Raw genomic sequence first — 27,302 nt, 5'->3', positions numbered from 1 at the left:
TAGTGGGCCCGATTCAGGCCTGGGCGGGCCAGGGGTGGCCTAGTATATGCCCTGTTGTCGCGTCCGGATGGCGACCGCGACTGTGCCGGTGGCACGGGCCTCCCGCACGACGGCGGTGGAGGTGGTTCCCTCCCGCGTGGCTACGGTGTTGCTGCTCCCGTCGCCCGACGCTTCTCTCCTCGTGCTCTTGGCCTCGTGGTGGTGTTCTCAGTGAGGCGGCGTGGGTGGCATTGCGACCCGCGGTGGCGCATGCTGGTGGGCGGCGAGTTGGCTAGTTGGCCCCTGTCCGAATTGGGCGGTGAGGTATGGAGGGCGGGTGAAATCCTTGCCGGTTCTTCCAGCTCCGATGCGGTGACGCCTGTGTGTGTCGCCGTTCCTTCCTGGAGGGTGTCGTTGGTCTTCATCCCCACTCCCCTTTGTCTGCCAAGGGAAACGCTAGGACACGTCTAGGCAACGGCGTCATTGGCGTCGCATTCCTTCTTGGAGGTGTTGCTTGGTACGCGGCGAACCGTAGCCTTGTTTTGTGGTGGGTCGTTTCCGAAGGGCGCGGCGGTGGCGGGTCATCCGCGCTTTTGTCGAGCTGCCGTTGTTTTCATTTGTTTCTTCTTCTTTTTTTCCTTTTGGGCTTGATGTGATGCTCGCCACAGCATTTGCTTTGTGATCGATGTTGGTTGCTTTGGAATACAAAGCGGGGGAAACCCTTTCTCAGCAAACTAGCAACGATATATATTTTCTTAAATTGGAAATTTGCTCATTCCATTAACCAAGGAGCCCACCAGAATCGTTGGCAACCAAAGAGTGCACAAACAAGCGTCGCAAGGCCATACGGCTTGGGGTTCGACCAGATTTTTAAATAAACTCTAGTTAAACGTTTGCAGGATGAGCCAAAGCATTGGTATTGGAACCCTCCTATCCCCATCTGACAGGCTCGGTCGGTCGGCAGCAAGAGGAGCGGGACCCATCTATTTTTTTTATCTTCTCCTTAGGTTTTGTTCCCTAGGCGACGTTGATGAGGTGGTGGAGACGATGGCGTGTTGAAATAAGGTCTCTCTGGCATCTCCTACCTCGATGAAGTCTGATCCGGCCTTGAAGAAGGGTTTGTTAGAGTTCTTGTCGAAAGATCTGTTAGCTGTTGGTTCTCTTTGAATCGTGGCAGTTGGTGTGTCTATCAAGGAGTGCAATTGGCCATCTATTAGTGCGACGGCTTGGATATTTTCTTCCATGTTGTTCTGCGACATGGTCCGCCTTCTCCAACTCTCTGCTCTAGTGGTAATGGATTGCAGGATGTACTGCGTGAGGTGATGCTCCAACGATGTTTTTTCGGCAACTTCTAGATCTCATCTCAAGCGGCAAGCAGCTATTGTGGTCTCTAAATCCTGATATAGCAAGGGCATTTGCAGGTGTCACTTTTCTTTACCATTGCTTCAGTGCAATTTTCAACCTCGAGTGGACAGTGTACAATTAAAGGAAAGAACAAGGCCAATATGATTTTCAATATAATTTTAATTTCATTGTTTATTCTGCGTCCAGTTGTCTTTTTGTTATACTAGTTATTGTTTCTCTCGATATTTATCAGATCTAAGATGCCCTCTTGGGTGTCTTTTCTTAAATAAAAAATTGGTTGGTGCTTTTGTTGATAAGGGTAGCCCTCTTTTGTACATACACTAGTACAAAACAGGGCTTTCGTCACAGGGCAATTTTCACATTAGTCCCGGTTCAGTCACGAACCGGGACTAATGTGAGCATTGGTCCCGGTTCGTGCGGCTAAGGCATTAGTTCCGGTTCACCTGGGCCCTTTAGTCCCGGTTGGTGCCACGAACCGGAACTAAAGGGTGCGATGCCCATTAGTACCGGTTGGTGGCACCAACCGGGACTAAAGGTCTAACCTTTAGTACCGGTTGGTGCCACCAACCGGTATTAATGGGCTTTGAGGCATTAGTACCGGTTCATGGCACGAACCGGTACTAAAGGGCCCATTTTCAAACTCTATCCCCCCCCCCCCCGGACCGCCTTTTCAGTTTTAGAAAAAACAAAAGAAAATGATGGAAATGTCAAAAAAATAAAATAAAATAAGTTTCCCATGTGATATGTGGTCTAGTTGTTGGGAAAATTAACAAATATGAATTTCGACTTTATTTGCAAAAACTCTCTAGAATTTCTTAAAATGGGCATAACTTTTGCATACGAACTCGGATGAAAAAGTTTTTTATATGAAAAATCATCTACTCGAAAAGTTACATCCGAATTTAACAGGGGGAACCTCGTTAAACATTTTCAAAATCCTCAAAAACCTAACAGAAAAAAGATACGGGGCTTTTAAGATCTGGAGAGGCAAAAAAATTCAAAAAAATTCAAATTGTGGTCAAACTGTGGTCCAACAATGGTCAAACTAATTATTCTAGAATATTAGTGTTACTAAATAATTATTTCAGTTTTTTTGAATTTTGGTCAAATCTGGTCAAACTGTGGTCAAACATTGGTCAAACTAATTATTCCAGAAATATTAGTGTTACTAAATAATTATTGTTTTTAAAAACAATAGTTTCAAACTCAAACAGTGAAATGTGTCACTTCATGCTCAAGCTAAATTCCTGAGGGTTAATAGAATTGACATCTTACTATTGTCAGAAAAACAACAAGTGCAGACTTGGAAACGAGGGAGAATAGAACCCGGAAGTTAAGCGTGCTCAGGCTGGAGTAGTGCCGGGAAGTTAGATGATTTGGAATGATGAGGGGTGATTAGAGATTAGAGGATAAATTGAGCAGTGATGAGGGGTGGTGATTAGAGATTAAAGGTTAAAATAATTCAGAAATTTGAAAATAAAAAAAAATAAAAAAAATTCGCAAAAAAAAATTTCAAAAAAAAATATCATAAAATTTCCTTTAGTCCCGGTTGGTAACACCAACCGGGACTAAAGGTGGAGCTCCAGGCTGCGTCCATGTGGACGGCCTTTAGTCCCGGTTTGTGTAAGAACCCGGACTAAAGGGGGGAGGCATTACTAACGACCCTTTAGTCCCGGTTCAAAAACCGGGACTAAAGGCCCTTACCAACCGGGACAAAAGCCCCCTTTTCTACTAGTGATAGGATCAGTTCTAGTGTATTTTGTATGTAACATTTTCATATTTGCAACAACATCATATATATATATATCAAATATCACCAAATACTGCAATGAAGGCTCTGTCCAAGTTTATTGAAGACATTGATGGCCAAATTTGAGAGGAGAATCTGACCATTAGATTTCATAATGAACACAGATGGAAAGTTCAAACAGATGCATTTTCTGTTCATACGGTAACACGATACTGCTGCAGTTCAAGAAACCGAGACAAGGTTACGAAATTCCGGGGATTTCAAATGGTTTCATAATCACTGGAATGTAGTATAAAACACATAACCAACATACTCTACACTAAACTGATGTTAGACAACGTGTAACCACCATACACTTTTATCTTCTTCCAGATTAATTATTTGGTAGTCTTCGGTTTATTCTTGGACGAATTTCTTGTACCCCGGCCTGATACTTTGCGCATCTTAGCAGCAGGTTCGTCCAAACCATGCTCATAGTTGCTACCAGCACCAGCTTTGTTTCGTCCTGTAGTCTTCATATCATCTTTGCTGCCATGTTTAATGCTTTGTTTCTTCTTGCCACCAGCAATTTTCCTTGTTATTTTGGAAGGGGCACTTATGGCATCCTTGTTTTGCTGTCCCTTGGCAGCCTTGAATGTTGCCACTCTCTTTCTTGGCTTCAAATCATCATCAGCTTCCACTTCTACTTCTGCCCCTGCTTCCTTGGCATCACCATCCTCGCTCACTTGCCCTGGGCTAGCCACTACTTTTTTGTTAGATTGGGTCCCAGTCAGCTTCTGCAGTTGTGGCACATAGGCTGTAGTCTAAATAGAGAGAGTACAAATCAGAGGGTTAGATAGATCTAGGATGGCAGAAAGTGTGATAGTGAAGTAGTGTTGCTCACCCTGCCACCAGCTGTTATGAATTCAATTTTCTTTCCTGCAATAACCAGAAACTGGATAAATCTGACGAGGGCCAAAGGATAACAAACTGGAGCACATAATTACTGGCATTCCTATTTTCCTGCATAATTGCCGCAGTTCATCTTATGAAATGCAAAATTACGATGAGTTCTGTCAGTGGCCAATTTTCTCAAATAATGGATGTGACCGTGTTCAAGACTATCAATTTTTTCCTTTAGAAACTCACCATCGACTTTACCAGGCTTCTTGCCCCAGCGGTGATGAAACAACCATTCCACAGGAAAGCGATCACAATTAGCATCAACATCGACAGCATATGTCACAACCTAATAAATTCTTGGGTCAAGACACAAGTATTCTGCAAGGTATACAGTAGTGCAGTACAGTTACTCAAAACAATGTAAAGTTAGAGTAACCTCTTGGATGCTTTGGTGTAGCGCTTCACAACTCTCCCTTGTTAGGCTAGAAGCAATCTGCAATGGATGGATTTTCGACTACAAATAATAACATGAATTTTGTTATGGCCAAGCCGCACTGAAACACAAGTGCAGAAGATGCAGCAGTTCTATCTATTGAACAGTAGCAGATTTATTTCCTAGGACTCCTAGGTGTGTGTTAGCCGAAATTGTTAGGGATAAGATCAGATTGCTTAGGGTCCATGGAATGGCTATTAATTCCTTTTTGAATTATTAGCTGGAGGGGGGCAATGATTAACAAAATGAAATCCTGGTCCCATCCCCTCTTGTACAATCAGGCCTCTAGCATCCAAGGGCGAGTGTCCAATCCTTAGTCCTAGCGTTCGTACATTTCCAGGCCCATAACAAATTCAAAGTTCGGGTATTTCGTTTGGTGCAAGCCTCACAATTTTTTCTACCAATACCTGGTAAAGCACCTCATCTGCAATCCAATTACCAATGCCTGATATGAAGCTCTGCTCATAAAAAAATGCAAGATGTCAATTATGGTATTATCAGAAAATAGAACAAGTTAATTCTGTATATCATAGGAAAACATAATTGTAGAGCCAATAACTTCTATCGACTCAACAATAATCACCTGATCAAGTAAAAGAGCTTTTATTCCAATCTTCTTCCTGCTCAGTGAGTCCACAAAATTATCAACAGACATCGGCTCAAAGAGCGCATCTGGACCTAACTCAGAAATTGGAGGTACCGTTTCAGGCTGCGAACAATACTTGAGTGAGCAAACTGTTATAAAATTTAAAGGAAAATAACCGAACTCTTGCCTTGGCTCCAGATAATTTAAACTAAACTTGAGAAAGCAATAAAAGCACTTACATCATCAAATAACCGAACTCTTGCAAAGCGCCTCTTATCAGTGAAAGAAAACTCCAAGCCATCATCAAGCTGTACAACGCGTAAATTTTAAAAGGTTGGGCACATCAAAGTTGAAAACTAACTTCAGATGAGCCTTGGCTTCCAGTGTGAACAGGTTAGAGACATCAATGATAACTCCAAGCCGTAGAGCTCCTTCCTAGCCATCTTCAGGAGGGACTAACTAGTGGGGAAATTCTAACGATTGATGATATAATTTCTTTTATTACAAGGGAATTAAGTGTCTTAATCTCATGAGGGCTATTTGTGCCAGGCCGCAGGTTTCCGTGTGCTAGCTCTAGTCCTGGCGAATGAGCCAGGGCCTCCATATCCTATTTTTGCTGGCATTCCCCGGAACACGCCCAATTCTGAAGAGCGGGTGATGAACATTAGAATCTCTGTCCATGAGTTTATTAAGCTTGTTGTGTTGAAAGATATGGGCTACTGAAACATGGCCTTTCCTGCTTATCTACAGCCACGGTTATTCTACAAATTAACCAACAAAAGTTTGCAAGAGAAGTGACTCATGCCACTTTCAACTCGTGAGCTCACACCTGAAGTTCACCATCTTGTACAAGCACTGCCGCAAAAGCAACACATTACCACAGATAACTCCGTGTTTAGAATAACTGAAAAGAATCTGGACGTTGTTTATTGGGCTCCTGACCTCGACGAAGAATTTGGAGTACTTGGAGGGCCACTCGTCCTCGGAGTTGACAGCCGATCTGAAACCATCCATAAGCTTCGTTATGAGCTCCAACTGTACTAGTAATAATCTATCCTAGTGAAACAACAGTGAGATACGAAACGGAAAGGAGCACTTGCCTCTTGTACTTTGTGACGGCAACGCCCTTTATGTAGATCGCACCTGCCATCCCTGCAAACCCAGACCATGTCCATGTCAATCTCGGTGTTTGGTGAAGCCCAAAATATTGCCCCCTTTCCCAACTCTCCATCTCTAGAGGACACTAATCAGCAACAATTGTCATTGGGATATCATCAGCGAGCAATTAAGCAAATTCATCTTGACACTATACGGGATTTCTATGGGAATCGAGCATAAATCGTCGCCAATCAAGCTAATGCACCTCCAGCGAGTTACTGCAGAACAAGACTGCAATCGGCAAAGCAAGCAGAGGCAGGGTAGGTCGGGGAAACTGTCGTGTGGTGGTAGTGGATACTGACCGAACTGGAACGAGGGGAAGGGCGGGGCGTCGAGGCGGAGCCAGAGATTCTTGCCCCTCCGGCGCGCGGCCACGATGGTCCTGCCCACCATGGCGCGCTCGAAGGTCACGCGCCCGGCGGCAGCGACGACGACCTTGGGGTCGTCCGCGACGGCGCAGCGCGTGATGCGGCGGCCCACGCAGTGCGCCTCCAGCGCCCGCCGCGCCGCCTCCACCTCCGGCAGTTCCGGCATCTCCGCTCTCTCTCTCTCCCCTGAGTCCTGTCCGGCGTCAGTGTCAGGCAGGCAGGGGCAGGGGCAGCACGGCGAGCCCCTGTGCGAATGGGCTGAGTTTGGGCGTCTCCTCACGCGTGCACAGGCCGTGCGGATGTGTCCTCACGCGTGCGCGGGCCGTTCGGATGGGCGGGCCCATCGGGACATGGTTGATGTGAACACATTTATTATTAGTTGCAAGCTGTCGTGTGTTTTTTTGCCGAAATCACTAGTTGAGAAGTACTCGTTACAAAGATCACTCCAACTTCTCAGGTTGCGACAAGTGGCGCACAGCACGTCACTTGTCGCAACTTAGGAATTTTCTCTTTTTTCGTAGATCCGTTTATTCAAAACGTTTTATTTCTCAAATTGTGCGTCCAAATCTCAAACCGCTTTCACCGTTGTATTCATCGCGTCGAGATGTTCAAAACTAAATCCCATGATAGGTTTTGATGAACTTATTTTTCACAAAAAAACAGACAAATAAACCGGACGAAAAAACCGAACCGGGAGCACGGGTTTTTTCCCTTTTTGAAAGAGGCACGCCCATCCTCTCACGAAATCACAACCGTGCCTCTCGCAGAAGCAAAACTGTGACTCTCGTGGAAGGAAAAAAAAGAAGAGAAAATGCGTTTTTCTTTCGTTTCCGAGGAGGCATGGCCATGACTCTCGCGAAAGCACACCCGTGCCTCTCGTGGAAGCAAAACCGTGACTTTCGCGAAAGAAAAAAACAAAAAATACGTTTTTTTTTCGTTTCCGAGAGGCACGGCCGTGACTCTGGCGAAAGCACTAGCGTGCCTCTCGTGGAAGCAAAACCGTGACTCTTGCGAAAGGAAAAAAACAGAAAACATGTTTTTTTCGTTTCCGAGAGGCACGGCCGTGACTCTGGCGAAAGCACAAGCGTGCCTCTAATGAAAGCAAAACCGTGACTCGTGCGAAAGGAAAAAAAACAGAAAACGTGTTTTTTTTCGTTTCCGAGAGGCACAGCCGTGACTCTCGCGAAAGCACAACCGTACACTCGCGGAAGCAAAACCGTGACTCTCGCGAAAGAAAAAAATAGAAAACGCGTTTTTTTCATTTCGGAGAGGCATGGCCGTGACTCTCGCGAAAGGAAAAAAAAATAGAAAACGTGTTTTTTCGCAGAAAAAAAATTCAAATTTTTTTTTCGGAAAGCTAAGACCGGTGAAAAACCAAAATGTCGAAAAAAACTAAAAAAACCGTTTAAATAGCCGAAAACGCGTGCGAAAAAAAACAAAATACAGAGGGAACGCCAAGAGCGCGACACGTGACGAATGGCTGAGAGCGCGCCAAGTGGCGCTGATCGTTGCGAGGCTCCCGATGGAGCGCTCGTTAACTAATGGCTCCCTTTTTTGCAGGTTCTCAAAAATAAAAATGCAGGCTGTCATGTCATAAATTGATATCGTACTTCTGATGCACGCACAAGAACTAACTCATGATGAACATAAGTTGCGGCAATTTATGCGGATTCTATGGATCTTATTGTATCCCTGCTGTGTGGAACCTTAAAGTCCCGCAAAAATTCATGTGTTTCATTGGTTGTTCTTCAACAATAAACTAACGACTAGGAATAATCTTAGGAATAATGGGGCACGCTACGCGTCCGTGGTTGATCTTTTTGAAAGATTGGCCGGGCGCAAGCTATCAGATTTGACGCATTGAGCGGCCGAGCGTTCCTATCCACCATTGCAACAGATGTCTTGTTGCGAAAATTTCTTGCAACGGACATCTTGTTGCAGAATTTTTTGCAACGGACATCTTGTTGCATAATATTTTTGGAATTTTTCTGCAACAACCATCTTGTTATATATTCTTTGGCAACAGAGGAGTTGTTGCAGGATTATATTTCTACAAAATGAAGCTGCATCACATCGCAGTAGTCGTTCACCACCAAGATTTGCAACAATACCGTTGTTGTTAAAATAGGTAATTACACTTGCCTTTATGCTGAGGACGTGTGGCACACAATGGAGGCGGCGGACGCACCGTGATTATCAGTTGTAAGTGCATCTAGTGCCCCTTAGTGATTTTGGTGTATTGAAGACTTATAGGTTAAGGGACTAATGTGTTTATGAGTGTACACAGGTCTATAAGTCTATGAGGAGTTTGATATTTACAGAGAAAGTCGAACCCTAAAAATGAAGTTCTTCGTTTGCAGACTTTGGATTTCTGAAGACTTTCTGAAGACTTTGAAAGTGAAGAAATTGGTGTGACCTTGAAGACTTGGTATTCATTTGAGGAACATGAAGCGTGAAGACTTTTGTTTTCGTAGTTTCATTTTCTCTTTCTTTAGTCATAGGAAACACCGTACTATTAAAGGGGGTCGAGGAAATACTGAGGAAAAATTTCCATGTGATGCTCAACTCAAAATCCTACACCTACCAATCCCTTCGAGTGAAACCATTGGAAATCTCACACAGTTCAGTCATATTCTTCAGTGACAGAGACGAAGTTCTTCTGGTCTCTGAGGAATTTGTTCTGACTGAGGAGTTAGGAATTCGCCAGTACGGATTGCCTACACAGTGAGGAACATGATAGCCCTGAGGAATTTGATACTCAAATTTCCGACCGTTGCTGTGCTATGCGCCAGCTGTCCCAAAATATCTACCCACCTAACGGTCATATCATTGAAGGGCATTTATGTCTTATCATGACGGGCTGCTCCCTAGGCTATAAATAGCCGCCCCTACAACCACTAGCTGGTTGGCTGCTCCGAGAGAAACTGACACTTGTCATTTGAGAGCATCCCATCGTCCGAGGACTTTGAGCGAAAATCATCAAGTGAGGAAAACCCAAACCCAAACACCTACAAACCCCAAGTGATTGAGCATCTGAAGAGATTGATCCTGCGTGGATCCGACGCTTGTTACCTTTGAAGACTGTGCTTCTTCCAGACGGTTAGGCGTCATGGTCTAGAGCATCCAAGAGGAAATTGTGGATCGCCGAGTGACCGAGTTTGTGAAGGTTTGGAAGTCACCTGAAGACTTACCACGAGTGATTGGACGAGGTCTGTGTGACCTTAGTTCAAGGAGAATACGGTGCGGATTGTGTGTCCAGGACTGTGTGTCCTCAGGTTTAAATACCTAGCCGCTCCAACCAGACGTACAACTGAGACAGCCGTTGGAACTGGTCTACCAAATCATTGTCTTCACCAAGCCAACTGGTTCTATTTCCTCAACTCTTTCATCTCTTCATTACTGTGTTGTATGCTTGTTCATATCTGTGTTTGAAGACTTTGACTGAAGACTTTCTCAATTTCCTCAGTTCAATTTCTTCAGTCTGTTTGTCTTCATCCTGTGCTATCCTGTGTTTACGCTTTCTGTACTCTGTGCTTGTTTTCATTTCATCATGATGACTATGCTTGTGTTCTGCTATGCATACTTTTGAGTACTTATTCCACTGCAAGTAGTTCTTCGCTAAGGAATTTCCTCACCCACAAATTCTCAGTGAAGAATTCATAAAAATCGCCTATTCACCCCCTCTAGTCGATATAACACACTTTCAATTGGTATCAGAGCAAGGTACTCCCTTGTTCTGTGTGATTTTGGTTTAACCGCTTGAAGTTTTAGCTATGTCGACCGCAGGTATGATCAAGGTCTCTTCTGGGTGTCCTACCTTCGATGGGACGGACTACCGCTACTGGAAAAATAAGATGCGAATGCATCTTGAGGCAATTGATAACGATCTCTGGTATGTTATGGAAAATGGCACTACTAGGAAAAGGGCTATAGATGGAATGGCCACTAATGACGCACTGTACATGTGGTGCGCCATTACTAAATACTAATGGCGCACCATGTGTCGGTGCGCCATTAGTGTGAAAATACTAATGGCGCACCACATCCACGGTGCGCCATTAGTAATTTTTTTTAATTTTTTCAAAACTACTAATGGCGCACCGTGGGATGGTGCGCCATTAGTAGTTCAACTAGTAATGGCGCACCACCCCACGGTGCGCCATTAGTAATTATGTTTCAATTTTTTTTTTCAAATTTTTTTTATTTTTATTTTTTAAACTACTAATGGCGCACCTGTGAGTGGTGCGCCAATAGTAGTTCAACTACTAATGGCGCACCATGGGAGTTAATGGCGCACCACTCACAGGTGCGCCATTAGTAATTTTGTTACAAATTTTGTTTGTTTCAATTTTTTTTTGAAAAACTACTAATGGCGCACGGTTGGGGAGGTGCGCCATTACTAGGTGAACTACTAATGGCGCACCACCCCCACGGTGCGCCATTAGTAACTTGGCCCATTCCACCGAATGCACCCCCTCCCCCCCCCCCCCCCGCCGTGGACCGCCTTTTCAGTTTAAAAAAAAAAGAAGAAAATGATGGAAATGTCAAAAAAATAAAATAAAGTAAGTTTCCCATGTGATATGTGGTCTAGTTGTTGGGAAAATTAACAAATATGAATTTCGACTTTATTTGCAAAATCTCTCTGGAATTTCTTAAAATGGGCATAACTTTTGCATACGAACTCGGATGAAAAAGTTTTTTATATGAAAAATCATCTACTCGAAAAGTTACATCCGATTTTAACCAGGGGAACCCCGTTAAACATTTTCAAAATCCTCAAAAACCTAACAGAAAAAAAGATACGGGGCTTTTAAGATCTGGAGAGGCAAAATAATTTAAAAAAAAAATCAAACTTACTAATGGCACCTGCCCATGGTGCGCCATTACTACCTTCCCGCCTTCAAAATTCAAAATAAATTAAAAAAATAAAAAAAAGTTACTAATGGCGCACCTGCCCATGGTGCGCCATTAGTATCTTCCCGCCTTCAAAATTCAAAATAAATCAAAAAAAATAAAAAAAAGTTACTAATGGCGCACCTGCCCATGGTGCGCCATTAGTATCTTCCCGCCTTCAAAATTCAAAATAAATCAAAAAAATAAAATAAAAATAGTAATGGCGCACCTGCCCACGGTGCGCCATTACTATGCCGTATATATGGCTGGGCGTGTCCTCTCCTCCTTACCTCTTCATTCTTCTCCTCCACTCCACCTCTCCTCCACTTCATCTCCTTCTCCCTCCTCTCCGGTGAGCTCCTCCTCCCTCCTCTCCGGTGAGCTCCTCCTCCCTCCTCTCCGGTGAGCTCCTCCCTCCTCCTCTCCGGTGAGCTCCTACTCCCTCCTCTCCGGTGAGCTCCTCCTCCCTCCTCTTCGGTGAGCTCCTCCTCCCTCCTCTTCGGTGAGCTCCCCTCATGGTTTCTCCTTCCTCCTCTCCGATGCTCCGGTGAACTCCTCTCCGGCGACCTCCTCCTCCTCTCCGGCGATGTAGGCGAGCACCTCTCCGGCGACCTCCTCCTCCTCCTCTCCGGCGAACTCCTCTCCGGCAAAAGAACACGACAAAAGAACGTACAAGATCCAAAAACAGGAACAAAATTTGAAATAATATCGTGCAAAAAAATGAGCCAAAAAACGAGCAAAAAATGGGCAAAAAAATCGCGATCCAGATCCAAATTCAAAAATAGCAAAGGATACTAATGGCGCATCACTAAACAGTGCGCCATTAGTATGCCGAAGTTACTAATGGCGCATCCTGTTGTTGTGCGCCATTAGTATGCCAAAGCACCTGGGTATAGATGGCCCCCTGGGAGGCATACTAATGGCGCACTGTTGTATATACTAATGGCGCATCTGGGGTGCGCCATTAGTATACCAGATACTAATGGCGCACCAGTGGTGCGCCATTAGTAAAATATACTAATGGCGTGGCACTAATGGCGCACCACTAATGCGCCATTAATGGCCAAATTAGGTGCGCCATTAGTACGCCTTTTCCTAGTAGTGTGGTGTTCCCTCTGTCTCACCCTCACTGAACGCTACCGATGTGAAGAGATTCAAGCAACTCGATTCTCAAGCAAAGAATATCATATGTGGCCATCTGAGCAAAGGACAGTATGGAAGAGTGAGTGCTTTGGAAACTGCTAAGCTTATCTGGGATAGGCTGTCCAAAGTAAATGAAGGAGTCTCAACTCAGCGTGACTCTCGAGTTGATGTTCTTCGCAATATCTTCAACCGCTTCAAAAGACTCGACAATGAAAATGTTCAACAAACCTTCGATCGTCTCACTGACATCTCAAATGAGCTTCAAGCGCTTGGTGCCACTGACATCACCGACCATGAGGTGGTGAAGAAATTGTAGAGATCGCTTGATTCCTCATTTGATACTCTGGCATTGATGATACAAGAACGTGCTGATTACAAGTCACTTGATCCCGCTAATATCCTCGAGAGGCTAAATACTCATGAGTTCCAGCTTGCTGAAAAGAGAGATCTCTATGGTTCGAGCTATGGCAGATCACGTGCACTGAAGGCCAAGGCAGTTTCTGAGTCTGAAGATGAAGACTCTGACAGCAGCCTTGGTGATCTTGAAGAACTGAGCCATGATCTAGCACTGCTCGTGAAGAAATTCCAGAAGTTCTCAAGACGTAGTCGCTTTGGAAGACCCTCAAGGAGCAATGATTCCTCATCCAGTGACTACAAGAAGAGGCTTTGTCACAAATGCAAGAAACCCGGACACTACATTCAAGATTGTCCTCAGTGGGAAAAGGAATCAAAGAAGAAGAAATACAAGGATTACAGTTCTGATGATGTGAAGAAAAAGAAGAAATCCTCAAAATCTTCATCATCAAAATCCTCAAAGTCTTCATCTCACAAGAAGAGCAGCTCCAAGAAGGCTCGGGCATTCATTGGCAAGGAAATGGACTCTGAGGCTGAATCTGAAGAAAATGAGGAAGAGGAGGCATCTGAGGATTCCGAATCCGGTGTGGCGAGCCTAGCCCTCGCTACTGCATTCGTCAGCAAGTCTATCTTCAACACTGAATAAAATGACCTCACCAACAAGGCCGATGAAGGCAATGATGACTAAGCTCCCATCTATTGCTTCATGGCAAAGGTGCCAAGGTACTCAAATATACCTCCTCTGAATCAAGTGAGAATGAATCTGATGAAAACCTTAAGCCCAGCTATTCTAAACTTGCTAAGATTGCTGTGAAACAACAAAGGGCTTTTGAAAAGGTTCAAAACATGCTAAACAAAAGTGATGATATGTTGGGTGAAGAAATGGATCGCACTAAAACCTTGACTGAAAATCTTCAGAGACTTCAGACTAGGTTTGACAACCTTCAAGGTCATCATAACACTCTCTTGTCTGATCATGAGAAGCTTTCTTATGAATTTCTTCAAAGAAAGCAAGATCTTGAAAAGCTAAGAGTGAGTTATAAAGATCTTCAGAAGGAGCGCGATTCATTACTTGCTCAACAAATCAGCGCTGCTCAGGAAGAATTTGTTCCTCCATGTTTGAAATGCATTGAACGTGAATCTGCTAATTCTTCACCTGAATGTTCAAATGCTTCTAATGCTACAAATTCTTCAACTGTCTCTGCTATCACTAATTCCTCATCTGAGGACTTTGCTAGTATCACTGACGATGCAGGGCTGAAGGAATTGTACATGACAGGCATGTACAAAAGCCTCAAGGGGCATCGGACTCTTTGTGATGTGCTTAAAAAGCAGATCCTCAATAGGAACCCTAGGAAAGAGGGTATTGCCTTTGAGAGGAAACTCAATGCTGATGGTACATATTGGAAGCCTGAGCAGTACCCCAAAACCTCATGGGTTGCTGCAAAGGGACCTCCAGTTGATCCATCTAATTTATCTGGCTTTACATGTGAATATTCTCATTCTTCTGATGAGTTATTTGACTCCACCTATAAACTGTTCAAAAATCAGAATGGTGAAGTATTTGCTAGATATGTTGGCACTAACTGCAGGAACGGTTCTCCTATGAAGAAAATCTGGGTTCCCAAAAAGTGCCTTGAAAGTCTTCAGGTGAATGTCCTCATGACACCACCTGTGAAGAATAGGAACCCCAGATCAAATTCTTCATATGGACCAAATTCTTCATATGGATCCAAGTCCTCATACGGACCAAATTCCTCACATGGATCAAATTCCTCAAAAGGATCAAAGTCCTCATATGAACATCATCGTGCTAACAACTCTGTTTCGCAGGGAAGAGCTAAGGGCTCTGAATATGAGCACTATTCTTCTAATCATTATGTTCATAAGTCCTCGAAGAATTTCTCTGCTTATTCATATGCTTACCCTAAGTTCTCTTATGTGAAACGAAATGGATTGGCTTCTATGCCACCTTTTTCGTATGGAGCTCGCAGAGTGATGAACTCTTTGCCACCCCTTCAGATGTGGGTGGTGAAGAAAAAGAACTAATCTTTTATGCAGGGTTAGGTCTCCAGACGTACTTAAACGTCTGAAGAATTTGCTGGAGACCTGAAAAGTGCCTGAAAGGACATAGGCTAATCATGAAGAAATGAACCTTCATTTCTCACATCCTCATACTGTTTTAACTGTTGCATTGCTTGATGAAATTGGTCTGATGAATTGTGATGTCATATTCTTCACTGATGAAGTATATGAAGTTCGTAAGCTGCACTAATTCATCTGCAGGATGATCAACCCAAAGCCACTGAGTGGGTCCTCGATAGTGGATGTACAAATCACATGACTGGTGACAAGAATCTATTGATGGATGCTCCCTTATCACCACCGCATCTGAAGCATATCATCTTCGCTGACAAAGCCAAAATTCAGGTATTGGGTCTAGGTAAGGTTGCGATCACAAAGGATCGACACATGGACAAAGTCATGCTTGTCGAGTCCTTAGGATACAATCTTATGTCTGTCTCAATGCTTTGTGATCTTGATATGGTTGTTGTCTTTGGCAAGTATCGCTATGTTGTGGTTATGGAAGCTGACAATTCCAAAGTCTTCGAAGGCTTTAGGAGAGGAGACTTGTATATTGTTGGTTTCTCTACAGGATCGCAACCAGCCGTGTGCCTACTTGCAAAAGCTTCAGAAGGGTGGCTATGACATCGACGACTTGGTCATGCAGGCATGAGGAATTTGCACACGCTTGCGAAGAAGAAGCATGTCATTGGCATTGAGAATGTCAAATTCCTCAAGGATCACCTGTGTGGAGCTTGTGAAGCTGGAAAGATGACCAAGGCTAAGCATCCAGCGAAGACTATCATGACCACTACTCGACCATTCGAATTGCTTCACATGGACCTCTTTGGTCCTAACCATTACTCAGCTGTCACAAATGACACATCTCTCTATGGCCTTGTTATTGTTGATGATTACTCTCGTTACACATGGGTACACATTATTTCTTACAAACATGAAGTGCAGGAAGTCTTCAAACGATTTTCCTCGAGGGCTTCAACCAACTTTGGTGTGAAGATCAAGCACATCAGAAGTGACAATGGAACTGAGTTCAAGAATTCTGGTCTTGATGACTATCTTGATGAACTTGGTATTACTCATGAGTTATCTGCTCCTTACACTCCTCAGCAGAATGGCGTCGTGGAGCGCAAGAACAGGACTCTTGTTGAGATGGCTCGCACTATGCTTGATGAGTACAAGACGCCTCGTCACTTCTGGATTGAGGCAATTTATACTGCGTGCCACATCATCAACAGGGTATATCTTCACAAATTCTTCAAGAAGACTGCCTATGAACTCCTCACTGACAAGAAACCCAATGTGAGTTATTTCAAAGTCTTCGGTGCTAAATGTTGGATTAGAGATCCTCATCACAATGCTAAATTTGCACCGAAAGCACATGAAGGTTTTATGCTTGGTTACGGAAAGGACTCACACACCTACAGAGTCTTCAACAACGTTCTTCACAAGGTTGTTGAAACTGTAGATGTGCGGTTCGATGAAACTAATGGCTCGCAAAGAGATCACCTACCCTCTGTGATAGATGAACCAGCACATGAGGAAACTATCAAGTTCAAGGCTACTGAGGATGTCATTCCTACTGAAGAATCTGCTGAAGAATTCATTCCGGAACGTGAAGAACGTCGAGCTAATGCACCTGAAGAAAATGCTGAAGAAAATGGTGCTGAAGAAAATGCTGATCAAATTCCTCGACGACAACCTACTCATCCTCGCGTTGCAAAAGAAGTGCAAGTTGAAAAGATCATCGATGACATTGAAGCACCAGGTCCTCTCACACGCTCAAAAGCTTCACATTTATCTAACTTTTGTGGGCACTATGCTTTTGTCTCTATCACAGATCCCACTAAGGTAGATGAAGCATTTCTGGAGCCTGAGTGGATTCAGGCCATGCAAGAAGAATTACATTAGTTCGAGCTCAACAACATTTGGGAACTGGTCAATCGTCCAGATCCTCGCAAACACAATATCATTGGCACAAAGTGGATCTACCGCAACAAGCAAGATGAAAATGGCCTTGTGGTGAGGAATAAGGCACGGCTAGTAGCTCAAGGCTACACACAGGTTGAAGGAATTGATTTCGATGAAACTTTTGCACCTATTGCTAGACTTGAAGCTATTCGCATATTACTTGCTTATGCTAACCATCATGATATCACTTTATATCAAATGGATGTGAAAAGTGCATTTCTCAATGGTAAACTTGAGGAAGAAGTATATGTTGCTCAACCCCCAGGTTTTGAAGATCCTAAGCATCCTGACAAAGTCTTCAGACTAAATAAGGCCCTCTATGGCCTCAAGCAGGCCCCTCGGGCGTGGTATGATACTTTGAAGGAATTCCTCATGAAGAAAGGCTTCAAACCCGGTTCACTCGACCCTACTCTTTTCACTAAATCTGATGATGAATTGTTTGTGTGCCAAATATATGTTGATGATATCATCTTTGGCTGTACTGACCAACGTTATAGTGATGAATTTGCCTATATGATGAGTGAAGAATATCAAATGTCTATGATGGGAGAGTTGAAATTCTTCTTAGGTCTTCAAATTCGTCAACAGCGCAATGGCATATTCATATCTCAGGAGAAATACCTCAAGGATGTGCTGAGGAAATTCGGCATGCAAGATTGCAAATGCGTCAAAATTCCTATGCCCACAAATGGCCATCTGTGCACTGATGAAAATGGTATTGACTTCGATCAAAAGGTATACCGCTCCATGATTGGTTCTGTATTGTATTTATGTGCATCTAGGCCTGATATTATGCTTAGTGTTTGCATGTGTGCCCGATTTCAAGCTACACCGAAGGAATCACACCATAAGGCTGTGAAACATATTCTTCGATATCTAGCTCACACACCAACACTAGGATTATGGTACCCCAAGGGCTCGGCTTTTGATCTCATTGGATATTCTGACTCTGACTATGCTGGTGATCGTGTGGACCGCAAGTCAACATCTGGTACATGTCATTTCCTCGGACGATCTTTGGTCTGTTGGTCCTCGAAGAAACATAACTGCGTATCACTGTCTACTGCTGAAGTTGAGTACATTGCTGTTGGTTCTTGCTGTGCTCAATTGCTGTGGATGAAGCAAACTCTCAAGGACTATGACGTCAACATGAAGAATGTGCCTCTCTTCTGTGACAATGAGAGTGCCATCAAGATTGCTCACAACCCAGTTCAGCACTCGAAGACAAAACACATTTAGATTCGTCATCATTTTCTTCACGATCATGTGTTGAAGGGCGACATTTCTATTGAGCATGTGAAGACTGAAGAACAGCTAGCCGATATCTTCATAAAGCCCTTGGATGAGAAGAGATTTAGCAAGTTGCGGTGTGAGCTAAATATCCTAGAATCTTCGAATGTTCTTTGAAAAGGACGCTCATCCTAACACTTATGCAAAATTGATGACTTAGATGTGCAACACATGAAGAAACGTTTTTCTTCAATCAACGAAGAATAACACTCTAGAGTGTGAAAAAATTAATGAAGAATTTGATTCTCAGAACCCTACGACAATTGTACGCGGTGTCTGAAATCATCATTCTTACACGGTGGGTCACGCCACCACAAAAGTTGAAAATCTTCAATTTGAGTTTTTCCTCAGTTTTTGAAATTTCTCAGTTGTTCATTTTCTTCAACTTTGCATTGTCTTCACTGTTTCTGTCGTTTTTCTTCATTGGCTATATATATATATATGAGTTTATGTCCTCTACAGCATTCACTTATGGCTAATTCTTCAAGTTTTTTTGCTAAGTGAATTTGATCGGACCCTTCCCCTTCTATGCTTTACTCAACCCAATCTATTCACAGATTCTTCATATGCGTTCTATTTGAAACTCGTTCAAAATCATCACTGTGTCCTTGTGAGCTGAAGAATTTGCGAACGGGACTTTTAACTTATCTTATCCATAATTTTCGGCTTTGCCGCTCAAACCGTTCTGCATCCCACGATATACTTATCTATTCGCCCACGATCTAACACGATCTCCACTTCTCAGTACGTGGGTGACACATGTCAAGCGAATGAGAAGGGTCAGGGGCACGTTCGTCCAATTTCTTCGGGCGAACGGTTTTTCACCGTGGCTATAAATACCCCCTCTCCCCTTCCTCACTTCTTTTACTCCGCTCGACCTCTCTCCAACTCAAGCTTCTCAAACCCTAGCGCCGCCGCTACTTCATCGTCGCCGGTGAGGAAGAGCTTCACTGCCTCGACCTCGTCGCCGCCGTACTCGCGTCGGCCGCGGAAACACTCCATCGCCGCCGTAGCCGTCTTCCTCCGCCAAGTTAGGGCGTGGAAGATCTGCACAGACGAACTTCACTTCTCCACATCCCAGTTCGTCGTGTTCTTCGTCCAGGGTAATTAAAAGTTGCTTTTACTGCCCTTTTTGATTCAAATGATTCCTACAAAATCTTCAAAGGTGTTTATTCCTCAAATTTTTCACACACTGAACACCTCACATGTCATCTGTTCTTGATTCGTTTCTCTAAGCATCATTTTTCTTCAAGATTCCTCAATTGTGTGGATCTTCGATCTATACAACTCTGGAACCTAAGACAAAGAATGCTTAGTGAAATTCTTCAAGACTCATCTGGTCAAATTCCTCAAACTTGTTCTTTAAAAAAAAACTTCTGAGAACGCATATGACCTCTCCAAATTCCTCACAACTATACTCTGTTCACAGGTACTCATGTCCGCTGCTGAATCACTGGGTTCTCATCAACTTAACTCATTTGCAGCGTTCCTCGAAGAAAAGTTGCATACTTCTTCAGAAAGTTCAATTGTTCAAATTCCTCAACTGAAGAAAATGGCTGATGGAAAGAAGCCACAGAAAGGAGGAAAGAGGCCTGAAATCAATACTGCCTTTGAAATCCCTGAGGACATTTATGCTGGGTACCACACACCCCCTGAGGAAGATAAAAATCAGTGCAAGGTGCGCATTCAGAGGATAGAAAGGAGATGGGCAAAAGAGTGGAGGGAGTACAGGTATGTGACTCCAAAATACATGAAGAAATTCGTTGTTACTCCTCCATGCTCAAGACCACCATTGGCACCTGGCCAAGAGGCAGATCCCACTAGCATCAAGCACGGTGAGGATTTTCCTGAAGAATGGGCCAAGCGCCAGGCCAAGTTGGCCAAACAGGCAAAAGATGCAGTGAAGAAATTCAACGAAGACTCTACTGCTACTGCTACTGCTGAGGCCTCTGTAAGGCCGAAGAAATCCATGGCAAAGAAGCCTGCGCACAAGCCGAGTGGCTCTTCTTCAGTGCCCTCACGGCAAATTTCCTCAGCTAAGCCCTCACGGACAATTCCTCAAGCCGCTCCTGCTCCTCCAAAGTCCTTAGTTGCTCCGCCCAAATCCTCAGCACCTGTGCGTCTTGCCACGTGCCAAAGGACTACAGGCATCTCCATTGCCTCAGGAGCTTCAGCTAGTTCCTCAGCTGCACCAAATTCTTCAACGGGACCATCTCTGCTGAAGACAAAGACCACTGCTAGACGAGGCTCTCACCCAAGTCCTCACAAGAGGTAGGTCGCCTTCCAAGTACAGTCTGAAGAAGACGAAGCTGATGATGAAGAACTTGCTGAAATCATCAAAGATAGGCAAGTCAGGGCCGCTAGAGCCAAGGGCACAAATGTGCCACTGCTTTTGGATCCAAAGTTGATCCTCGACTACATTGACCTCTGGCACAAGGACCCAAACACTCCTATGCCTGATTTTAAGCTGACTCCTGGTCAAAATCATATGCTGACTGCCTTCATCCAAGAAGAAAAATGGAAATTTGAGAAGGCCAGACAGCTCAAGAAAGCACAGTACAGGAAGGAGAAATTGCTGAAGAACATTGTCTCTATGACAACTGATGAACTTGTGAAGATCCAATCTGAAATCAAAGTCCTCAGCGATGATTTCAATGCTTACTATGCTGATTGGAAAGGAGCCAAGGTCAGGTTTGTCAAACTGACTAAGATGTTCACCTCAAATGTTGCAGCCCCATCGCAACAAGAAATTCCTCAGGCTGAAGCCTGTGCTCAGCCAACTGAAGAACATGCCAGCACCGCTGATGACAATCAGGCTGCTGAAGAAAATGTGAGTTCCAGGGCTGATGACTGCATTCCAGCCGCTGAAGAAATTGACAGGGCACCCACTAGTGGTGCGCCTGAAGAAAATGAAGAGGTCAGGGCAACTGCATCAGTTGTGCCTGAAGAAAATCAACCACATTACTCTGCTCCTCCTACGCCTACTCCAACTCTAATCCTTCCACCTGCATCAGATGTGAAGAAGACCAAGGCTGCAGAGCGTGCAGCAGTGAAGAAAAGGAAAGCATCAACTCCTTCAGATTCTTCAGCACCAAAGAAGATGAATAGATTGACAAGCTCATTTGCTCGTCCAATTGATGTTGTTCCAGTTTCCTCCATGCCATCAAAGGAAATCATCCCTTTTGATGAAGAATATGTGATCCCTAGCGGATCTGATGAAGAAAATCCTTCTGCTGCTTCGTCAGAGCAGATGGATGAAGAAATTAAAGTGGATAAAATCCCTTCAACCCCCACAGTTTCCTCGCCTATGCCTCAGTTTACTGCTGAAGAGGCTGGCGTTGAAGAAATTGAAGAAGAAGATGTGGACATTGGCTGTACCACACCAGTGATGAATGATGACTTTTGGGAAAGTCAGCACCCCAATTCTCCAGTCTTCACTCCACTGCAGCAAATTCCTCAGTCCCCAGCCACTACAGTTCAAATGGGATCTGATGAAGCTCATGAAGACATTCCAGCCGCTAGTGCTGAAGAAAATGAAAATGAAGATTTGAAGAACCAGACTGCCACTGAAAAGGAACCAGAAATTCCTCAGCCTGAAGAACCTGAGATTGCGATTCCAGTGGTCATCATGCAACTGACTGACACTCCTCTGTCCAAGCCAAAGGATCCATTCTCAAGGAATCAAAAATTCAAGGCTGATGCCTTCTTTGGCGAGCACGTATTCTTCACTTATTACAACCCTTATGACTCTGCTCGCATAAGGAAGAGGCGTTTCTGGACTGCCAGCCAGGCAAATTTCTATTCCTCATTGCTGTTCAACAAAGACAAAGTCTTCGATCATGAGCACATTCCTCACGTGGATATGGAATCTCTGCCGTGCTTCGGGCCAATCCTCAGTGTTCTCTACGACGCTGGACTGTTAAATTTCTGCACTGACATATGTGATTGGAATGAAGAGCTAATTCTTCAATTTTATGCAACTCTGCACATCACCGGCAACTCTGAAGACGTGAATTCATGGGTGCTGGACTGGATGTCTGAAAACACTCACTACAAAGCACCAGCTACTGAATTGCTTCATGCTTTGCCTCTCAGTCCGCCCCTTGAAGGTGCTTGTTGCGTCTACAATGAACCTGAGCTTACAGATCACTATATGCAAGTGCTGATGAAGCCATTGAAGCCAGGTCAGGCCCCAAGAACAAAATTCCTTGTGAAGGAATTGCTGTATGTGCCTCGGACTGTCTATCGCATTCTGACGAAGACATTGAGTCCTATCAAGGGCCACGACTCGAATGAAGAAGAAGTCGTTGGCATCATGAAGAATCTGCTTTTCAATATCATTCATGGCATTCCCGTCAACTTCCATGATTTCTTCATGAGGACTCTGGCCAATGTCGCAATGTCCCCATTTGAGTTGAAGCCTTATGCACCGTGGATTATGAGATTCATCAGAACAAGGTTTTCACTCAACTACAAAGCTGATACACTGAATCATTGCAGCTACTTGCCCCCGATTGAAGTCCTCAAACGGACATTTTCCTCAGCTGATGGAAAGGGCAAGGCTACGGCTGTAATTGATGAAGGCATTCGTCCATTGGATGGTCAATTTCGCAAGGCTGCATCCTACTCCACCAGTGATGACTCTGCCACCCATGACTCTGCCGCAAACGCACCCAAGCAAAATCCTCAAGGCACAGCACCCAGGGTGATGACTGACCGTGAGCTTCTCCTCAGTCTTCACCAGAAGGTTGATCGCAATCACAAATGGGTCAAACGTCAGTTTGGTTCAATTCTTCACAACATGACTGCTACCCACAATGCTGTGAAGAGAAACCATTACTACCTTCATGAAACCCTCAACCGCACCTGGGCTGTTCTGTCGCACATATATGGTGAAGAAGATCTGAAGAAAATGGGTCTCAAGGAAGATCTTGACTGGGATGCACCTCCTCGGAAGAAGTACAAGAAGGTCAAGGTTCCTTCCTTGGTGGCCAGCTCCTATTCTTCATCACGTGACACTGATGAACATGAGGACTTGGACGACACTGCAGCAGGCCCTACTACAACAAACGACCCCAACAACGCTGACGCTCCTTCATCACCTTGATATTCTTCAGGGGCGTTAGTCCTCATTTTCGACCCTTTTGGTCATTTGATGACAAAGGGGGAGAAATTTGAGTTAGTCTTCAAGCGGGTCTATCTTATGGGGCGTTTTTTTAAGTTACAACTCTCGTTCTTCTGATGACTTTGTTGGATCGAGTTGTAAACTTAAACTCTATGGTGGCCTGATACTTTTGTTGTTTCTTCTGCATGCTTATTCCTCATTAATGTTATTGCACGCATGCTGAATTACATCAGTCACCATATTTCATCATGCATTTCAAATTCTTCATATATTATGTCAAATGCGTGTATGAATTACAAGATATAGGGGGAGATATCCATGACTTTACTCTTCAAGTGTGCATTGCTTCAAAAGCAAATTCCTCACTATGCACATCTTCAGGGGGAGTTCTTCTTAATCTTGCAATCAAATTCCTCAATATCAGTATTTACACTTCATATGTTTATCCCCGTTGAAAACTTAACCTATATTGTCATCAATCACCAAAAAGGGGGAGATTGTAAGTGCATCTAGTGCCCCTTAGTGATTTTGGTGTATTGAAGACTTATAGGTTAAGGGACTAATGTGTTTATGAGTGTACACAGGTCTATAAGTCTATGAGGAGTTTGATATTTACAGAGAAAGTCGAACCCTAAAAATGAAGTTCTTCGTTTGAAGACTTTGGATTTCTGAAGACTTTCTGAAGACTTTGAAAGTGAAGAAATTGGTGTGACCTTGAAGACTTGGTATTCATTTGAGGAACATGAAGCGTGAAGACTTTTGTTTTCGTAGTTTCATTTTCTCTTTCTTTAGTCATAGGAAACACCGTACTATTAAAGGGGGTCGAGGAAATACTGAGGAAAAATTTCCATGTGATGCTCAACTCAAAATCCTACACCTACCAATCCCTTCGAGTGAAACCATTGGAAATCTCATACAGTTCAGTCATATTCTTCAGTGACAGAGACGAAGTTCTTCTGGTCTCTGAGGAATTTGTTCTGACTGAGGAGTTAGGAATTCGCCAGTACGGATTGCCTACACAGTGAGGAACATGATAGCCCTGAGGAATTTGATACTCAAATTTCCGACCGTTGCTGTGCTATGCGCCAGCTGTCCCAAAATATCTACCCACCTAACGGTCATATCATTGAAGGGCATTTATGTCTTATCATGACGGGCTGCTCCCTAGGCTATAAATAGCCGCCCCTACAACCACTAGCTGGTTGGCTGCTCCGAGAGAAACTGACACTTGTCATTTGAGAGCATCCCATCGTCCGAGGACTTTGAGCGAAAATCATCAAGTGAGGAAAACCCAAACCCAAACACCTACAAACCCCAAGTGATTGAGCATCTGAAGAGATTGATCCTGCGTGGATCCGACGCTTGTTACCTTTGAAGACTGTGCTTCTTCCAGACGGTTAGGCGTCATGGTCTAGAGCATCCAAGAGGAAATTGTGGATCGCCGAGTGACCGAGTTTGTGAAGGTTTGGAAGTCACCTGAAGACTTACCACGAGTGATTGGACGAGGTCTGTGTGACCTTAGTTCAAGGAGAATACGGTGCGGATTGTGTGTCCAGGACTGTGTGTCCTCAGGTTTAAATACCTAGCCGCTCCAACCAGACGTACAACTGAGACAGCCGTTGGAACTGGTCTACCAAATCATTGTCTTCACCAAGCCAACTGGTTCTATTTCCTCAACTCTTTCATCTCCTCATTACTGTGTTGTATGCTTGTTCATATCTGTGTTTGAAGACTTTGACTGAAGACTTTCTCAATTTTCTCAGTTCAATTTCTTCAGTCTGTTTGTCTTCATCCTGTGCTATCCTGTGTTTACGCTTTCTGTACTATGTGCTTGTTTTCATTTCATCATGATGACTATGCTTGTATTCTGCTATGCATACTTTTGAGTACTTATTCCGCTACAAGTAGTTCTTCGCTAAGGAATTTCCTCACCCACAAATTCCTCAGTGAAGAATTCATAAAAATCGCCTATTCACCCCCCTCTAGTCGATATAACGCACTTTCATCAGCCGACTGAGGGCAATCATTTCCCATAATGAAACCTCTAGATTGTGTTTTCTGTACTAATAAGAAACCTATAACACACATGCTTTTATATTGTGTGGTGGGTTGGTGGCTAAGAATCTTTGGCCTTTTGTTAGAGATTATTTTAAGCTCCCAATTGGGAGTGACTATGAATCCATAGCTAGATTCTGAATTTCAGATACTCCCTTCGTCTAGGTGTATAAGGAAGAGCGGCGCGACCTAAGTGGATTGAGATTGGACGAGGAGGAGCACGGCAAGCAGGGAAACTTTCAATCACAGGGCTGGTTTTAAAACGGAAGTAAAATCAGCATTGAATACATGAGTGCATGCAAAACAATCATCATTCTCTTGCCTAATTAAAGTCCAGCAGCGATGCATGCACTGGCCGTTCTCCTCAAGGTGCCTCCTCTTCCTCCCTGCACATATTCTATGTGGGTAGTAGTACGAGGTTGGGAGGGGAAGGTGAACAAGATTCAATGTAATGCACCTAAGACTTTTGGGAATATCTGATTTTCGTAAGGTGACTTAATACACCTGGCTGGAGGGAGTAATGAGAATTCAGTTGTGAATACTGTTAGTTCTGCAATAATTTGGTGTTTATGAAAATATAGGAACTCTATGATTTTTGACAACACCAAATGGATCTCTGTTATTCAGGTCTGGAGATTGATCCTAATAACTTCAGATACTGAGTTGTCCTATCTCTAGAGTAGACCAAGGAAAGGCTGCTGGATTTCTCAGAATCCCTAGAAAGATTCATACAACAACCTCTGAGAATCAGAAGTGACCATGGTTTTGGGTACCGCCCGAGAAATTCGGATCTCGAGCAAAAAAATCCGAATTATTTGAATATTTTGAATTCAAACGCTCAAAATCTATTAATGAATGTAGCTTCTGATTTGATCAAATAACCTTATTGTGGCGTGGTGGTAGTGATCTGTTTTCCTTGTCCATAGGTAGCTTGTTCGAATCCTCGTTCTAACTTTCTTTAATTATTTTTCAGATTGGTAAGTAGTAAATGTGAAAAAATGAGGACCAAAAGAATAGAACTCGCGACCTCAACACCGCTTAGCGCAAACATAGTTGATCTTCCACTGAGCTACTACCACTCTTTTGAATAAAAGTAGTTCATGATATTTTTATATCTAATTTAAAAGAATTTGAATCCAAATTCAATTACAAATTTCATCCGAAATTTGTTCGGAATTTCTCGGTAACTGTGGTTACCGAGAATTTCGCCCGCCCACGAGAAAATTTGCCCATTCGGAATCCAAAACCTTGGAAGTGACTGACTGGACTACCGTATGAGCACTCCTGTGCTCCCACTCCAAGATCGCTAATGACACTGCTTGCCTCATGTCACCAACCAAGAAGAGAGACCTGGGAACAAGGCCGCCGTAACTAGTCCAATGTCCACGCTCACCGTCTGCTGGTCTCCTCAAGCGGTGTTTGCACTGCCACTGAAAACCAAGAAAGCTGACCGAGAGATCACCTGCTATGTAGTGTGAAAACATGTGGTATCCTACACTCGTTGTTGGCTGTGTATTCACACCCAACGCTATCATCTTTCCACCAGCTGTCTTGGGAACCTGCTATGTGTTTTAGTTTGTTTATTTTCTGTTCGAACTGCTCCTCTCAGTGAGCTGATGTATGACTTCATGATTTCGTTGTGAGTAATGGAACCGGGGAGAGACCTCCTCGTTATTCTAAAAGAAATGGGTCTTATTGTGGAGATTGAGAACGTCCATTCGAAGCATTGTTTACACGGAACAACTTTGTATGCTCATGAGATTGCTCGATTTAGTTTTGAGAATAAGATTTCTTGTAATGGTCGATGA

The 27,302-nt window shown here is 43.8% G+C and overlaps 1 protein-coding gene across 3 annotated transcripts; it reads right to left on the bottom strand.

Moving 5' to 3' along the window:
* Positions 1-3,215: 3,215 nt before the first annotated feature.
* Positions 3,216-6,900, bottom strand: LOC109735369 (formamidopyrimidine-DNA glycosylase). 3 transcript variants are annotated; one of them, XM_040395081.3, is made up of 10 exons: positions 6,516-6,900; positions 6,156-6,207; positions 5,998-6,055; positions 5,295-5,363; positions 5,053-5,178; positions 4,877-4,927; positions 4,413-4,490; positions 4,223-4,322; positions 3,978-4,118; positions 3,216-3,897 (listed from the first exon to the last, which is right to left on the bottom strand). In XM_040395081.3, exons 1-9 carry the CDS (start codon positions 6,745-6,747, stop codon positions 4,000-4,002), a joined length of 885 nt encoding a protein of 294 aa, XP_040251015.1. In that variant the 5' UTR covers positions 6,748-6,900; the 3' UTR covers positions 3,216-3,897; positions 3,978-3,999. The 3 variants fall into 3 exon arrangements, with proteins under 3 accessions (XP_040251015.1, XP_020150171.1, XP_020150170.1); XM_020294582.4 differs by having other exon boundaries at positions 3,978-4,028; XM_020294581.4 differs by having other exon boundaries at positions 3,978-4,012.
* Between the last annotated feature and the right edge of the window lie 20,402 nt (positions 6,901-27,302).

Source organism: Aegilops tauschii, chromosome 7, assembly GCF_002575655.3.
Source record: "Aegilops tauschii subsp. strangulata cultivar AL8/78 chromosome 7, Aet v6.0, whole genome shotgun sequence".
Lineage (NCBI taxonomy): Eukaryota > Viridiplantae > Streptophyta > Magnoliopsida > Poales > Poaceae > Aegilops > Aegilops tauschii.
This window is presented reverse-complemented; position numbering and strand designations above follow the sequence as displayed.